Source organism: Bactrocera neohumeralis, chromosome 4 (genome assembly GCF_024586455.1).
Source record: "Bactrocera neohumeralis isolate Rockhampton chromosome 4, APGP_CSIRO_Bneo_wtdbg2-racon-allhic-juicebox.fasta_v2, whole genome shotgun sequence".
Classification (NCBI taxonomy): domain Eukaryota; kingdom Metazoa; phylum Arthropoda; class Insecta; order Diptera; family Tephritidae; genus Bactrocera; species Bactrocera neohumeralis.
In genome coordinates this window covers 76,397,174-76,415,998 of record NC_065921.1, presented here as the reverse complement: position 1 = coordinate 76,415,998, position 18,825 = coordinate 76,397,174, and the positions used below count along the sequence as shown (strand labels likewise).

Sequence of the window (18,825 nt, the reverse complement as noted above, 5' to 3'; positions counted from 1 at the left end):
CCGAGTTCTCAGTCTTTCGCTGGATAATAAACCGGGTACGTTCCGGTTACTTGCACCGGACTGTCGTGGCAATGTGATGGTTCTTTATTACTAACTTTATTATATCATTTATTATGGTATATCTAGAGGTTTCTATCTCGTAGAGATAAATATTGTCATTTATCCTGGGGTTAAGTATTATTACTGATATATTATATTAAGAAGGCTAACGAAACTCTAAATTTTTTTTCTCTGGAAATATCCCTTATCTCGTCTATTTTTCCGGATTTTTATTTTACAATTAGGAAAAAATTTATTCGAGAGTAAAAGAGTTAGCGAGCTAAATATACAGAATGAGTTAACCCTATTTTATACATGACACTGTAGGCTCAGTAAAAACTTGTCCAATAAGGGCAAAGTCTCTTGCACAAACTGCAGGTTCTGCGACATGGAACAGGAAACTCTAGAACACCTAATTCTGGATTATCTAGCTCAGTAAAAACTTGTCCAATAAGGGCAAAGTCTCTTGCGCAAACTGCCGGTTCTGCGACATGGAACAGGAAACTCTAGAACACCTAATTCTGGATTGTCCAGCAATTTATAGAAACAGGCTTAAAGGCCTAGGTACCATCTACGTGAATAGGGATCACATCAACTCAATCGCTCCCAGCAGGCGCCTGGAATTGTTCAGAATGCGGGACTGTGATAAAGAAGAGGGCAGAATAGATCATAGTCCCAATTTTTCTATCAATCTATCTATATAACCCTATGCATATCTACTAAACTTAGCATATCTCCTAGAAAAAAGTCTTCATAATTTTTAGTATTACACCATAACTTTTTCAAAATTTTTGATAAAACACCATCAGTTCTTCAGGAGACCTCATTGGCTAATTTGTGGAATAGTTCCGTTTGTTTCAAAAACACTAATTCATATACGAGTATGGCTGATCACTTTTCGAAAAAACAAACCAAATATTATATTGGTCAACGAACTCTACATTTTTTGATTTGGAAAAAAAGAAAGCGTAAGTTGATTAACACTTGCCAAATATTGAATTATAGCGGATTATTTAAGCAAAAGAAAATAAATTATAAGCAAATAATGAGCCAAAAATAGAGAAAGTGAAAATTATTTAATTTTTGAAACGAAAACCGGCTGAATTAAGGTAATCTAAAGCATATAAATGCAACTCACGCACACCTAAGTGGCGGAGGAAATGAAGAAACGTAAACAACAACAAAACAAAAACAAGAAATAAATTATAATTGACAATGCACAGTTAGTGTTGCATTCAACACAACAACAATAAAGCACAAAGTGAAGAAAAATAAACAATGCCCGAGTGACGGAAATAAAGCAGAGCCAACGAATTAACAGAAATGAAAAAAATAAATAAATAAAAAAATAAAATAAAAAGGAAAAAATAGAAAAAAAGAGAAAAAATAATAATAAAAAAGGAAAAAAATATAAAAAACTAAAAGAAAATTGTAAATTACAACAATTAAGGCGACACAGATTCCAGATTCTCTAATTAAGCAGCCGAGAAAATTACTTAAGCAACGGCGCTGCTGTGCTGTGGGGGGCGATGACGAATGGGCTTGAAGAATCAATTTCGACATACATACATACGTGCATAAACTATGTGGTGAAGCGACTTGCCACAGCGATTGAGCAGAAGATAACAAAAAGAGGCTGCGTGTTGTTGTTGCTAGTGCTGTGAAGCTACAAATAGCTGACGGTGAACGATGTGAAGAGCTGACGGTGACGTTGACAGAGGCGCTGTGGCTGTTGCAAGCCGTAGAGCATGTGGGTCGACATTAGCTTCCTTTTGGTTTGGTTTTGTGTAAAAAGGGCGTGGCAGGGGTATGTGTGGTTGTGCTTGTGAGTGACATGAAAAAATTGGGCACACAAGCAAAGCGGACATGCAAAGCTAATGCAATGGAGGTGGCGCGAGTTCAACGAACTCAATGCAATTCGAAAACGAAAATAATATAAGTGAGAGGAGGTGGTTAGAAAATGAATAGGTAGGCGTATAGGTGGATTAGAAATTCAAAAAATTTGTTATTAAAATTTTATTAGAGTATTTAACATTCTCCAAACATAAAACAGTATTGTACCGTCATAAACCCCAAAAATTGTGTTTAAAGCGAGTTAAGGGGAAACTCACATAATTTTTCTTAAATTTTAAAATTTTCTAAACTCGAGTTTATACTTTAGCTTTAATGCATTAAAAAAATGCCACAATAAAACCCAAAAAGAGTGATGTTTGAGGCGAGTTTAAGCATATTTTTTCAAATCTCATGAGCAGTGTTAACCGCTAAGCACTAATTAGGGCGAGTTAATACAAAGCACAAAAAAACTTTCGTGATTTTTAAGTGGTATTTAATGCCAAAGCCGCCATTAAACTCGAGTTTATGGTTTACCTTCGTCGAATTAAATATAATTCATATCAAAAACCATCAAAAAAGGTGGTGTTTAAAGCGAGTTTAATGATGTTCTTTTGCAAATCCATATTTTTGAGCTGTGTTTGACGTTAAACATCTATTCAGGCGTGTTAAATTCAGCTTAAAAAAAGTTTCATAATGTTTTAGTAGTATTTAATGCTAAAGTGGGCGATAAACTCGAGTTTATGGTTTAACTTTAATGTTATCAAAGTAATATCACAACAGAACACTAAATTAGTAGAGTTTAATGATATTTTCTTAAAACTCCATATTTTTGGGCAGTGTTTACTCTTAAACACCAAACAAGACGACGAGTTAAAACAAAGCCTAAAATAATTCCATTATTTTTAAGTAATATTTAATGCTAAAGTTCCCTATAAACTCGAGTTTATTCTTTACTATTAGTCAATTACTCATAATTAATATCACAAAACACCAAAAAAGTAGTGCTAAAGAAGAGTTAAATGATTTCATTGTCAAACTCCTTATTTTAGAGAAGAGTTTAATTCAATTAAGGCGAGTCAGCGTAAAGTACAAAACAACTTTCGTTATTTTGAAAGAGTATTTAATGTTAAAGTGGCTCCTTAACTCGAGTTTAGGGTTTACTTTTAGCTCATTAATAATATTATTACAACGAAACACTAATAAAGGTGGTGTTTATAGTGAGTTAAATTAATTTTTTTCAAACCCCATGATTTTGAGTAGTGTTTAATATTAAACACAAAGTTTATTGATAAACCCGAGTTTAATATTTTATTTTTAATTGTTTAGCAAATAATTCATAAAATAATTTCTTCAAACCCCGTGTTTTTGAGTGGTGTTTAATGTTAAACACCACACTCATTAATAAATTCGAGTTTAATATTTTGCCTTTAGTCATTTAGCAAGTAATTCAATATATAATTTTTTTTTAAATTCTACTTTTTAGCAGTGTTTAATATTAAACTCTAAATTTTCTGATAAACTCGAGTTTATTATTTGACTTTTAGTTATTTAGCAAATAGTTCAGTATATAATACTTTTCAAACTCCATTTTTTGAGTAGTTTTTAATGTTAAACACCAAATTCACTGATAAACTCGAGTTTATTGTTTTGCTCTAACTGATTAAACCCATAATTCGGAATATTGGTATGAGGACTTTTTAATCACCAAAAATACCTCTGAATACTCCACGAAATACTCGAACTCTCAAAGAGAGTAATCCAAAGCCATCAATTTTGGGTCGCCGCCTCATTAAAAGCTAGCACCCAACACACATACATACATATGTACATATGTATATTTCATATTTGGAAATTATGATAATATTTTTTAATAAATATATATACATATATGCATTTGTTCGTACATAATATTTGACCAAAGATGCTTATTCACCCAAATAAATTTTGTATTTCCACTGAATTTGGGTGTGGCAGCCAATTAAATGGAATGTGATTAAATAAAAACAACAAAAACAAACGAAAAAAGTTATAATAAATTTCTTTGCCGCCAAGCAATGCAGCTGCAATGCATTTCCCAAGCATTTCTTTAAATTTTTGTGTATACAAGGAAATTATTTATGGAGAATTTTTGTAAAGCAAGTGCTAGGAAAAATATAGCAATAACAACATGCCTAAGAATGTGGTTACCAAAACAATAGTAAAAGTTAATTATTCACCGGATGCACTTCGTTGCACCATATGAATTTCCTGTTTTGCAAGCAATAAACTTGAAAATATTTTAATGAAGAAAAGGTGTTTTCCGTTATGCTTTTTTTGTATGTATGTATTTATGTACTATTTTGATATATTTTTAAATTTTAGTGTTTGTTAATAGTACATTGATACCGAGCAAGCAATTTCAACAACATATTTTCGCATGAATTTTCCTTTGAGGGATTTTAAAGGTATGAAAAATGTTTGTCATAATTCATAACCGATATATGTAACCTATAAATTGATGAATATTGTATATTAAGAGGAATATACTCAAATACAATACTTTTGGTCCATCTATCTCTTGCTTTTATTCCAACTTATTTCGGGGAAACAGAAAATCTCAAAATGTATACTTGGAGAATTTTTCCCAAGCTTGAACCTCTACTGTCAACATTTGATCAGTCTGAAGGAAGCAATCGCCCAGAAGCGGCTAGCTTTGGCCAATAGCAAAATAATTTTGTTCCAAGGCCAGACTATACATGTCGATAGAGACTCGCTAAAAGCTTTAGAAGCTTAGTTGGGAGATTGCATTGTATTCACCTTAAAGTCCAGGCCAGGAACAGTCCGAAGAAAGCAATCGCCTAGAAGCGGCCAGCTTTGACTTTTGAAGTCGCTAGTGACTCGCTAAAAGCTTTAGAAACTTAGTTGGAAGGTACCTGTGCATTCACCTTAAAGTCTGGATCTAGTACCGAGTGATTACTATCTGTTCCTTTCTTTGCCAAATTATTTTGCGGAAGACAAATTCCTCTCAAGAGAGGCTTGCGAAAATCGGCTGTCCTAGTTTTTTCCAATAAGGAAAGGTTTCTATGATTTTTGAATTATAAAACTAGCTTCAAAACGGCAACAAGTTATAGAACAAAACGATGTGAATTGGACCTAATTCAAATCATTGTAACTAGGCTAAATAAATCACTCAAAACAATAACATTTTACTAGATTTCATATACAATTAATGACTGTTATGAACATGTTAATGAATTGTGAGTAACAATAGTTATTATGGATAAGCGAGAATTTTCAAAATGCCGAATCGAACAAACAACTCGCTTAAAGCAAGTTTTAGAATTTTATCTCATAGAAAATCCGTGGTTTTATGAATATAGTAATGGGTTGTGATTAATTTCGATACGCTTGAAATTTCAAAATGTCGAATCGAACAAACAACTGGCATAAATCAAGTGGCTTCAAACGTTGAAAGCGGTTTTAGAGTTTCAGTGAAGTATCCATTAACGCTTTTGTATAAAATAATTGAAGCATTTTTTGTTGCTAATTTAAGGAAATTTCTTGCCTACAAAGATAGAGAGTGAGAGAGTGAGAGAGAGAGAGTGAGAGACCAGTCACACACAACGAAGCGTTCAATGGAAGACGACTATGTAATACATATTTTCATGAAGAACAAAAATATGGCAAGTTTTATATGATAGAAGTTGTCCTTTTCAAATTAGTCTTTTGTCGTCGATTTTGCTATTAAACTCACATATATAGTTACATACATTGGTATGCAGTAATCCATTCGAGCTTTTCGTACTCTTTTTTTAAACTACCGCAATCTCGCGGTCACACATAGCAAGCCGTTGAATGAGCGCCTTTGTTCAATGAACACTGTTTATCGTCGCGCTGACTTCATGTAAGTCATTTCGCACCAATGATCGCAATTATATTAGGCAGTCGAGTAGAAGGCGATTAAAAATTTTTAATATAAAAATTGAAATGGCGCAATAATGCGGTTTAATTTAAATGTTCATAATTAAAAATATTTGTTCTCGGCAGAAAATTAATTATTATCATTTTCATGTTAATGATGTTGTTGTGTGGATATTTTTGTTATTCTTATTAATTTTGTTGTTGTTATTGTTTATTAAATTATTTGTTATGTGCAAATATTTGAGTTAAGAAGAAATTTGCGCTTAATTTTGAAGCGAAAGTGGTGGAGGAATTTTATCTTGCTGACCTCATGATAATCGAAAAAAGCAAGAGAAATTTATCTCGCTGACCTACAGATACTGAAAAAATAAGAGAAAATGTTATATATCTTTCACTGGCTTTTTTTTATAGCATTAAAGAGTATAAAACGATCTTTATCATAATTTTGACTGGTCAGTTTGTATGGCAGCTGTATGCTATAGTAGTCCGATCTGAACAATTTCTTTGGAGCTTTTAGTAATATATGCGATAATAATCTGTGGCAAATTTCTTCGAGATATCTTTTCAAATAATAAAGTTTTCCATACGAGGACTTGAGTTTGATCGGTCAGTTTGTATGGCAGCTATATGCTATAGTAGTCCGATCTGAACAATTTCTTTGGAGCTTTTAGTAATATATTCGATAATAATCTGTGCCAAATTTCGTCAAGATATCTTGTCAAATCAAAAAGTTTTCCATACGAAGACTTGAGTTTGATCGGTCAGTTTGTATGGCAACTACATCTTATAGTTCTTTGATCTGAGCGATTTCTTTGGAGTTTATAGCGTTGTAAGATATTGTTAATTTTCCAACCTTTGATCGCGAATTTTATAGTTCTTTGATCTGAGCGATTTCTTTGGAGTTTATAGCGTTGTATTTGTTAATAACCTGTCGCGAATTTCGTGAAGATATCTTGTCAATTAAAAAAGTTTTTCTTACAAAGATTTGAGTTTGATAGGTTAATTTGTATGGCAGTCATATGTTATAGCTCTTTGATCTGTAATAGGCTATGTAGAATTTCATGAAGATATCTTGTTAGTTAAAAAAGTTTTCCATACAAGGACTTGAGTTTGAGTTTGATATCTGTAAAAGTCAGGGACTAATTCGCACCTACGGATATACGACGAACATTACCGATCTTATAAACCGCTATCAAAACTTTTTCAAAGTATTACCACATCGAATCTTATAATTTATTGGTCCAGGTTGTGGTTATCTATCCAATACCAACTCATTTGTGGACCACTGTCCAGGATATAACTATTTTTTGAGGTCTTTAATATATGCTAACTTGTTTTTCCTAGACCCGAACTTATTATAATAAAGAAAACTAGAAGACTTATTTCATTTTGCGCCCTCTTCCCAAGGCCAGAGACCATTTGGGCTAAAACATTTTGTATATATTAAACAAAAGCGAGTGATCAAGAAATATCTCGAACTTTGAGCTTCAATCCATTTAGACTCTAAGGCAAAGTCTTTTGTTCAATCTTTCCATAGTTTTACCAGGGATCACAATAAAATAAAGCTAACAAAATGTTTACTCTCGGAATAATAAAAAGAAAAGTCTTCCAACATTTTTTTCCACCTCCATTAGCTGCCTCTTTGATTGTGTCTCTCTCGCTCCGCTGATTAAATAAATAAAATTGTTTATTATTAATTGATAAATCACTATTTTCTTCAAAGCACATTCTTCACATGACTTTATTATAGTCTCTAAAATACGTGCCACTCTCCACTTGCTCACAAATAACAGGATGTACGGCGAGGCATGAATCTCTCGCGATACTTGTTGAATTTGCGTGCACATTCAATTTGAGGCAGTGCTCTGTGGATTCCTCCTCCAACGTTTTTTTTGGTCCATATCGTATTGGCAAACCGTTACTACTATACCAAAATGCATTTGTCATACCAAGATCCGTGGCGCCAAACCAATACTCTTGACGCATACTATGGCGCTGGCAATGCCGTGTGATCAAGACCATTTTTTCGTGCTCATCCAGGGTAGCTAATGTCAGGCCATTGACTAGGCAATAGCGCAAGCCCGTAAACCAATTCATCTGAAAAGAAAGAATATGCCATTACTACGGTTCGAAACTTGACTAAACGTCAGTTGTTGGACAACTTACCGATCTTTTGGGTATGTGAAAGCAACTGCCACGAAAGGGTATGAAATAACGCGCTTCGCCTTGTGCGCGACCACAGCTTCTGCCCAATGATTGGAGATCTGGAAGGAGAACATTATTTTTTTGAGTTTGAATATTTTTGCTCTAACACGCTTACTTATAGGTATTGATAGCAGTAAAAGCGGCAAAAGTATCAGACAGCAGAGCAGATGTTTAAGCTTCAAACGTGCGAACATGGCTGTCATAAGATCTTTTGAAAAGAGTTGAGCTTAGTGCTAATGCAAAGTGCTTGTGAGGCGTGTCAAAACTTTGTTACAAATTGCTTTAGTAACGTTAATCAGATCTTCTCTTACCTATTTATTTTTCAAAAGATCACTAGGTAAAAGAATGTATTGTAAAGAACTTCAAAGATCAGAGGGAAGTTAAAGACGTGTGAGAAATAGTTGATAGAGAATACATGTGTTAGCTTTGAAGAGTTAACAGATGTTCTCAATACCATCGCAAAAGGGTTGACTTAATACATGATTGAGGATCTTTTATTTCGACTAACGGTGCGCTTAAAGCTATTTAAGGAATACCAAACCTCGCTATCCATGGCAACGAGTCACTTTATGATAAGACTCGGGCGTATATGGGTGTCATTTATAACCACAGCGGAATCGCAGGTAACTGCAAAGCCGTTGAGCTGACAAGAAAAATCTGCCGAGCCCCGATATCAGCAGAATGGCAACAGACCGCTGCTCTGCTTTCTTCGAGCGTTCTAATACTGGATAGCTGGGATTTGTGGGAGCTTGGTCAGCGTTGCTAAACTTTAACTTATGCGCGGTTACAAATTCTGGAAACTGAAACTGGATCGCACGAGGTTTACTGAGCTCTTGGCGCTCTGTAAGGCTAGGCTTTGCTTAGTTGTAGCGGTTCTAACTGATCTTGTTGTAAATTTTATTAGATGCCAATTGATGATGCTTCATGGAAGAAGATGAGATAGGAACTTCTCAAAACTTCTTTCTTGACTGTCCCGCCTTTGGAAGATCTTAATCACCAAGGAACTCACACTTTAGTTATCCCATAAAGGGATTGGCATTGAGCTTTGGAAGATCAGTTCTTAATCACCTAGGCTCTAACATTTTAGATATCCCATAATGGGATTCCAATTGAGCTGGTGAAAACGGCTAAGCGGCATTATAAGATCTCAAAACAGTTGTTAAACTTTATAGGTTCATAAAGGACTGTATATATACTAGTAGTCCAAGTTTGAACCACCTAACGTTATCGCTCAGCCAATATAAATGAGTGTTGGTTCTCCTGTGTCAATTTTCAAGCGCTGGAATTGAAATTTCCGCTTCGGGAAACCCATCATGAGCCGATTGAGATATTCCGAACAGTATTGTTTAATTGCAGTTATTTATTACATTTGACCTACTCTAACCTTCACTAAATGTCTGCCTTGATACCTACACTCACGCATACATATGTACATTTGGGGCGATAGATGAGTGTAATAAATATAACTGTAATAATGATCTACCCTACAACTAATTCAATTAAGGCGGCATTAACAATTAATTACGCACACTTCTACAAACAACTGAAGGAATTTATGCATTTATTGTATGTGTATGCATATGTATGATTCCATGACCTTACAAGTAATGCACAATTCGACTAATGCTCTATTCAATTTGAGGACCTCCACTGCCGTTGACATGCAACCGAAATTTCTTGAACTTCAACTTGGTCGTGCGCAACGAAATTGAGCAAATTGAGTGAGTGGCATTGCGGCAATTGAATGCATTTTGTGGGCATTGAGTGCGGCATTTGCTTAAATATCTTTATACTCTACTCACAATATAGCTATATTTAAATGTCATAATGCCTATATCAACGCTGTTTGTATGCATAACTGTATGCGCTGTGTAACGCGTGACGTTTGATGAGAGGAATTCGCTGTAGGAGTGGATCGTCGGCAATGACAGATGCTTTTTTCATTAATTTAATAAATTAGATTTTAGGAATGCCTAGCTGATTTCTACAAGTAGTATGAATGGAATCGCATTGTAGTTAGTAATTGGTACGGTAAGTGGGGCGTATCTGGAGGAAATATGATTTATTACTATTTTTATGTAAGTGTCTTTCAATGTGTTGTTGTGAGAGTAAGGAGAGCTGCTTTATTTTAGAAACTTAGGGTGTCATGAGAGTCATAGTCACGGGAGAACAGATACGTTTCGACGTAAGCCATTTGAGAGTTCAGTTGTATTACAAAAGAATCGCAACTGAAGAGTATACATTTAGTGTATTGTTGCCAAATCGGGTTTTATGGCTATCCATAGAAATTATCGACAAGTTCTGAGTGACCTGAGCTCACCTAATGAGTGTTCTGAGCCGGTTTTTTCAAATCAAAAATACTCTCGATGTCATCCAAAAGTATTCATAAAGTCAAGATGTTGCTTTTGTTCTAGGATATACATAGCTTGCAGGGATGTTGTTGAGCTGAGGGTTATAGGTCAGGTATAAATCTGGGTCGTTTATGGTTAAGTAGTCCCGATTGAGGAAGAAAATAAATACTTTCTTCGCTATCCATAAAATTATCGACTAGTTCTGAGTGGCAGGATCTCACATAATGAGTTTTCTGAGTAGTTTTTCAAAACAAAAATAGACTCGAACCCATCCAAATATATTCATAGAGTCAAGATATTGCTTTTCTTCTAGGATATAGTTTGAAAGAGATGTTGTTGAGCTGAGATCTAGGTGAGGTATAAATCTAGGTCGTTTCAGGTTAGGTAGACCCGATTGTCGGAGAAAATAAATAGTTTCATCGCTATCCATAGATTTAGTGACAAATTCTGAGCGGCCTGCGCTCACCTCATGAGTTCTCTGAGCAATTTTTTCAAAGCAAGAGTAGACTCGAACTCATCCAAAAGTATTCATAGAGACAATATGTTGCTTTTGTTCAAGGATATATTTTAAAGGGGATGTTATTGTTCTAGGTCAGGTATGAATTTGTGCCGTTTCAGGTTAAGTAGACCTGATTGTTGGAGTAAATAAATAGTTATCCATGGAAATTATCGACAAGTTCTGAGCGGCCTGAGCTCACCTTATGAGTTTTCTGAGCAGTTTTTTTCAAATCAAGAATAGACTCGAACCCATCTGAAAACATTCATTGAGTCAAAATGTTGCGTTTCTTCTAGGATATAGTTTTAAGGGGATGTTGTTGAGGTGAGAGTTCTAGGTCAGGTATAAAGAAATATGGGTCAGCCGATTGTCGGAAAAAAAAAGTAGTTTAACCATCGAAGGGTGTAGTGATGAATCTCAAAACATGCAAACCGTTGGCTCTGTATTGATTTTCTCAGATTTAATCATAGCCTCAATACATGCAATGACCACAGGACTTATAAATATAAAATGATTTACATATTATGTCTCACAGGTCATTATAACCACTGTCTACTCCCCATTTGTTCTAATTCTCTTTCTCCGGTTTTCCCAACAACAAACCACTATTTTCGATTAGTGTTTTAGATAGCCAAATTGACGCCTTCAATCACATTCCCCTGACAGCTATGGTGACATCATTCGCCAGCCGGCTCACTGCCAAACCTATACCACCACTGAATTTGTTGAACTTTGCTCGGCGCGACCTACCTTTCGGTTGCTTGTATGCCGACTCCTTTTATGCCACTCCGCTTTACGCCTTTGCTGCGTTCGCATTAAATCACATGTCGGCGACTCCTTGGCGACAGCTTTCTTTATTGCTTTGGCGCTTTGAATATTACGCTTTCGTGTTTGTTGTATTCCATTTTATTTCGAGCTTTTACATGTGTTCGCACTTTACGTTTTTATTGATTACCACATTGGCTTAGATCCAAATGCATTTCGTAATAAACTAAAAATACCAGAGAAAACACTTTCACTGAATTTGTCAGCAAACTGACGGCGGAGAAATGTGGCTGAAAATACACGATTTTATTTGGCAAGCGCTTCTCGATTATTTTAGGCACTTGGGTGTGGCGGTGTTTGGACACTGGCGGTCAAGCAACTGTTTTAGTTTTTGAAATAAAAAAACTTGCTGAGCGAAGAGAATTTTTTGAACATTTCTGAGGTCATGTTTGGTTGTTCCGACAACCCAATGAACTGCCCTTTCCATCGCGAACATTTCTAAGTCCATGTCTCTGAAAAATTTCCTTAAGTCTTCCAGATTTTACAGTTTTTTTTATTGAGAATGAAATCATACTGGTACAGCTTTTCAAAGTTTGGTTCTTCTAGTTACTTGTCCCTATAGCAAAAGTCTAAGGTATTAAGTTAGGTTTCACGAAGAAAAGTGACGAAAATCCTTATAGAAGACTTAATTAACATTCCAGATTTATTTAGTTATGGAAAGTGTGGAGTAGAACGGATATTAAACTCTTTTAAACTCGAGTTTAAGGTTAGTGTTTAAAGTGAGTTAATTAGTTACTGAAATTTCATAGTAAGACGAATACTTTTTGTTATAAACTCGAGTTTAAGGTTAGTGTTTAATGCGAGTTTAACGAAATATTTAAGGTTTTTGCCATTATAAATATTTTCAGTGCTAAATAACAAGATGGTAAATAAACTCGTGTTTATGAGTTTGTTAGAAAACTCTAAAATTTCATCCAACTCGAGTTTAAGGTTAATATTTAATGTGAGTTATTTAGTTACTAAGATTTTAAAGTGGAACGAAAAATTGTTGCTATAAACTCGAGTTTAAGGATAGTGTTTAAGGCGGGTGTAACGATAGTTTTGAATTTAAGATTAGTTTTTTAAAGTGAGTTATTTTGTTACTAAAAATAACAATTTTTGTTTTAAACTCAATTTTAAAGTTAGTGTTTAATGCGAGTTTAACGATCGTTTTTTGCCGTTATAAATATTTTAAGTACTAAATAATAAAATGGTGAATAAACTCGAGTTTCTGAGTTTGTTAGAAAACCCTAAAACTTCATTCAACCCGAGTTTAAGATTAGTGTTCAGTGTAAGTCATTTAGTTACTGAGATTTCGGAGTAGAATGAATAGTTTTTGTTATAAACTCGAGTTTAAGGTTAGTGTTTAATGCGAGTTTAACGCTAGTTTTGAGTTTTTTGCCGTTTTAAATACTTTTAGTGTTCAACAACAAAATGGAAAATAAACTCGAGTTTATGAGTGCGTTAGTAAACTCTAAAACTTCATCTAACTAGTTTAAGGTTAGTGTTTAATGAGAGTTATTTTGTTACTGAGATTTTAGAGTAGAAGAAATAAATTTTGTTATAAACTCGAGTTTAAGATTAGTGTTTAATGTGAATTAACGATAGTTTCGATTTGTTTGCGTTATAAATATTTGTAAATAAACTCGATTTTATCAGAAAATATATTTTTTGTTATAAACTCGAGTTTAAGGCTAAAGTTTAAAGAGTGTTTAACGATAGTTTTCAGTTTTTTGCAGATATATTTTGAAAGAAACTCAAATAAAATAAAAATAATTATAAAAACTCGAGTTTGTGAGATTGTTAGTAAACTTTAAAAATTTATCCTTTCGAGGAATGTGGTGTTTGTTGAATATGATGTTATGATATTAACTACTATAAACAGCTATAAACTCCCTTAGCCAATATGGAGTGTTATTTACGATCTAAACCAGATTGTTCAACTAAGTTTTTGGTGGCAGCGCTAGGAAGTTCAAAAATTTGGCATAACCAGCCCACTACACTTCGCTTATAAACACCTAGAGTCAACAAAAGGAGTCATACAGACGAAGTCATACTTTCCAAGCCAACCTTATATGAAATTTAATCACTAGAAGGTATGACCTCTCCTGCAACTACACAGCGCTCGATTATCTCATTGCATCAATATGCCTTCCAAGAATATCTAATTGCGCTCTTGGGTCAACTTTTTGCTGTGTTAAAAATACATACAAACTTTTACGTGCGTTCAACAAGTCAACGCTCTGTTTGACCCCAACTCACCACCAGCCAAATCAATACAAGAGTAATCCATGAACATTTCGTGTTCAATTCCCACACCGCTGAGTTATTTAGCAATTACAACTAATAAATAATTAAGTTGTATGTGCGTTGCCTGTCAGCGAGCTCTGGTCGCCACAACTGTAGTTGTTTTTGCGTTCGGCTACTTGTCGGACATTCGGTATTTAATAAAATAATTGGAATGACCTCAAACAATGGCGCTAAAAGCAAGCGAAATATATAAATTTATATATATTTTCTGAATGGAAAAGAAGAGAAGTAGAAGCAGCAGTTACGATTAAATGACAGCGGCGACATAGCGCCATGGCGTGCGAACCACTCATTTGGCCTTGACACGCGAGCCGGTCAGAGTGCTTGGATATCTTTCTATGTAATCCCTGTCCGACTGGAATCATCAATATTTTCCTTTTCTGAAGCTCTCCCTCACACACAAATTACCACTTATTTAATATATTTTTTTGACGTAATATGCATTTGTTGTTGTGTTGTTTACGGCGTTTGGTCGTCGATACCTTGTCTACTAAAGTTTGCTTGTGCGATTTCTGTCTTTCTTTTTTTCTACATATTCTCTTTGTCGTCAGTGTTATAACTTTAATGACCATTTTGTGCAGTACAAGCTACTCATTTTACATTTCGGTTGAATTTACTGCCACTCCGTGAAAGGATGAGATTTCATGTGCGTGTTTATTGCTCCAATTTACCTTAGAAACAAAAAAAAATCTTGTCAAGGACATGCTAGGTTATGTCGTTAACCGATGACTAACCCTCATTACTATTATATTTGTTTCTCTTATTGCTGTTTTTATACGATTTTCTATACGATGTGGTCACTCGCATTGGGTCAGCAGCTGGTTTTTTGTGTTGCTGCTGATGGAATTACGTCAGTATGTGATTTTGAATGGGTTGTAAAAAGGTTTTTGTTAATAGCTTTTGCTGCTGTTGTTGTTGTTTGTGTTGAGTTAATGATCAAATAATTATGGTCGCAATTCGATATTTTATGGAAAAGTAAATGAGTTATTAGTAAAAGGTATCAAGAAGCCATTTAACCAAACGTAGATCTTATATACTCGAATATATACAAGTATATCTACTGGCTCGCTTTCAACCTCAGTCTTGTTAAGGTTGGAAATAGAAGAGAAAGTGCCAAAATCTTTCCACCACAGACTCCTCCTACCATATGAATGCCTATTGGTCAATACCCAGTAAGATTCCTTGCTATTGCGCCAAGATGAACTTTGTTAAGGACAAGTACTTTAGTAGATCTTCTGCGATGTACTCTAAGCCAAAAGGATCTTGCAATTGCTCAGGAGCGGAATGAAAAAGTAGCATGATGCTCTGATGTTGAAGTAAATGCTCATATCCCTTCGTAGCACTTTGTAGAAGTACGCCTACTACCACCTTAATATCAGTATTTTCTGCCTGAAAAATACTACTAAAGTTTGACGAATAGCTCATTACAGTAAACTTCCTTTTCAATCTTCCCTGCTAGCTTCGATCCGCAATGCTCACTGCGTCTCTTCTTCAGCGATTTTTCCTCATTCACGTCCAGTGATGAAAGTTTTCAGGTATCCAGTTAAAGGAGGACATGACAAAAAGTGGAGTTAAGTATGTAGTTCTGTTGTTGATGTCGTTCGCAGTACACAGGAGATGCCGTGTGAGCCGCTCTTTAGACACTTTCAAGCTGCTTATAGCGAGTTTAGCCTTTTTAAGCTTTCTCCATCAAACGAATAAACCATAGTAAATCTACGTAAAGCCCAAACACCACCTTTGGTGAGAGTTCTCAACCTTTTCCAATAGATCCTCTACTGCAATATAAGGTTAGCGATGTCTTCCTTACTCTCTCCTTGATATTTTGTCTGCATGTAAGCTTTCGGTTAAAGACAAGTCCAATGGAAAGAGGGGCAGCTTCAGAATGGAAAAAGGGAACATCTGGAATCTTATACCTCCTGTTAAATAGAACCACATCGGTTTTACTTCGGGTGACGATAAAGCGACTCCTTTACGCCCAGTTGGATACCACGTTGAAGTACCCTTCGCTTAGACATTGTTTGGAAATTTTCCTTTAACCATAAGAACAAGGTCTTCAGTGTAGTCAGTGACTCGAAACCCTTGTTTCTCGAGTTCTTTAAGTAGGTCGTTAGTTACCAAGATCGAAAGCAGTGGACAAGGTACCCCACCCTGCGGGGTGCTCCTGTTAATCATTCGGAATATCTTTGCAGTAGTCTTCTCCGCTATGACCATTCCGCCGCAGAGAAGACTACCCATGAGGTGCTTGAGATTCGATTCCACCTCAAACTTTTAAAAGCTTTAGCTACTGCCCCCAGTTGCACATTGTTGAAATCCACCTTAATGTCGAGAAAGGTGTGTAAAGCTTATTCCTTATGCACAAAGGCTCCCTCCATCCATGTTACAACATCGTACAAAGTAGTGTCGACCAACTTGCTTTAGTTGTAGGCATGTTGAGCTTTTGACACTTTACTTTTCGACACGATTATAGGCTATTGAGACTTAAATCCTTGGTACCAACGTGCGAGATCTTTCTGGTCTTGGGTATTTACACCACCTTTACCAGTCTCCGGGCCTTTGGAACATGATATAATCTCAGAAAGCTCGCTTAGATGGAGGCCAGCCAACTATAAGACACCGTGAGCGTCCGTCATTGCGCTGATATGATGTCAGCAGGGCTCGGCAACTTGACAGGTTTGAATGAATTCAGCGCCTAGGTAAGGTGACGTTCATCCAAAAGGTTCAAAAACTCTGAAGCCCTCTCGGAGCTCCCCCAAATCATTTAGAAAATTATAATTGGCAGATTTTGTAAAAAATATTAAAGATTTAAATTTTCAAAATTTTTCTTAAAAAATTGAAGAAGATTTTTAATAAAATATTTTTAATATTTAAAATATGATGTGAATTTCTGAATTTTGAATTTTTACACTAGATATTCAAGTTCAAAGTTTTTTATGTAATAAATGTTTGTTAAATAATTTTTAGCAAATATTCGATTCGCATGTTTCGCTTTCGGTTCGACACTAATGAATTAGCATTAGCATTGGCTTAAGTTGAGTCAGACCTAGATCAACAAGCGATTGATTTTAGATGGAGCTGTATGGTATACATACCTACATACATACATATATGTATACCTATATAGTATGTGTATACTTACCTACACAGACTGTTTGAACTATAGGTTTCAGCAAATAGTCATGCATACACACATAAATCGTACAGAAATGTATTTTTAATTGTCTATGCAAATATTTACAAACCAAATTTCAGTTATTCGCCGAGTAAATAAATACGACGTAGTTTATTACTTTACGGTAGTAAACAAAAATAAAAATAAAAACAAAAAGCGACATAATAAAAACAAATAAAAAAGGTATGGAATAATAGGTGGAAATATAACAGCTATATAGGTGCTCGCACATACAACAACAATAACGATATTAACATACGAATGTGTGATAGAAAACTCATTTGCATGCAAATAAAGCATACATACGCCTAACTACATTGTATATATGCACATATAGTATATGTTTTATATACATATATGTATATGTACATATGTACATAACAGTGCTACTGTGTAAACGAAACCCCGTAAAGGCGACTGATGTGGCGCTGCCGAGATGAATTTTACCACAATTACGTACAAATGACTCTTTTGTAAACGCGTGCACGACTCGGTGCTCGTGTACCCACCAACAAATGCAATTATATACATACATACATGCATACAAACATATGTATGTGTTCACATGTACATACATATGTATTTATGTATCTACGGTTGCACATAAATTAGCGCACACCTTTACTCGCATTGATTCCTGAGTTACGGCGTTGGCTTGGTGTGGAGCTTTGTAATCCGAGCAGCAACAAGCGGCGACGGCTGCCAGCAACTCGTCTGACTTGTGCCCTTGAAATGTGCGACACAATGCCAGAGGTGTGCTTGCACTCGGCGTAGTGAAAATGAACGAATGACGATGCTTACACGCTGATAAAGTAGCAAATATGCAGGCATGCGTGTATATTAGGGAGGTGCTTAAAATTTCATAGTAATATTTTTTTCATATTCAGGAACATTTGAGAGGGTAATAATGATGTTGATGATGAAAATCAACAAATTAAAATTTTTAACAATTCATCAAATTAAATTTTTTAGCGATATTATTAAGGTTAGGGATGTCCTTAAAATTCATGTTAAATAGTTTTTCATTCTAATCTCTTCTGAAACTGATGAAATTCAATTCAAATCATCAAATTAAAATTTTTAATGCTATTATTAAGGTGGTTCTAAAAATGATGCAAACTTTTCTTTCAACTCTGAAAATTGGGTAGGTCCTTATAAATACAATTTCAAAATTTTTTTCATTATAGTCTCTTGAGTGGTTGATGAAACTAAATTCAAATCATCAAATTAAAACATTTAACTGTATATTATATTAAGGTGGCTCTAAAAAATTCAAGTTATTTTTTTTTCATTCTAGTCTCTTGGATGGATATTAGATGTAGAATAATTGATGAATTGTTGAAGTGGCATTCTTTTATTTGGCCGAGTTCAAAATATATTTCAAATAGTCACTTATCATACCGCGATAATTGTCAACATTGACGGTTACGTTCTCACGGGCATCGTTTTTGAAGAAGTATGGACCGAAGATTTCACCGGCCCACAAACCACACTAAACCGTTATTTTTCCGGTTTGAAATGGCAGCTCTTGAATCTCTTCAGGTTGCTTTTCGTCTCAAAGGTGGTAATTCTGTTTGTTTACGTACTCATTGAGCCAGAAATGGGCCTCATCGCTGAACTAAATTCAAAACATTGGGTCAAACTTTTCAAAAGCCCATTTAAAAGATATCTCTACGGTCTTCGTGTACACTTTCAGCTGGCTCTAAAAATTACATATG

General features: G+C 35.0%; 2 protein-coding genes across 4 annotated transcripts in view; one reads left to right on the top strand and one right to left on the bottom strand.

The window, feature by feature from the left end:
• Positions 1–18,825, top strand: part of LOC126756494 (uncharacterized) — a 56,385-nt gene that overhangs the window by 17,734 nt on the left and 19,826 nt on the right. The window lies entirely within an intron of this gene.
• Positions 7,172–8,834, bottom strand: LOC126756496 (uncharacterized). Its single transcript, XM_050469585.1, has 3 exons — positions 8,093–8,834; positions 7,939–8,036; positions 7,172–7,869 (listed from the first exon to the last, which is right to left on the bottom strand). Exons 1-3 carry the CDS (start codon positions 8,178–8,180, stop codon positions 7,504–7,506), a joined length of 552 nt encoding a protein of 183 aa, XP_050325542.1. The 5' UTR covers positions 8,181–8,834; the 3' UTR covers positions 7,172–7,503.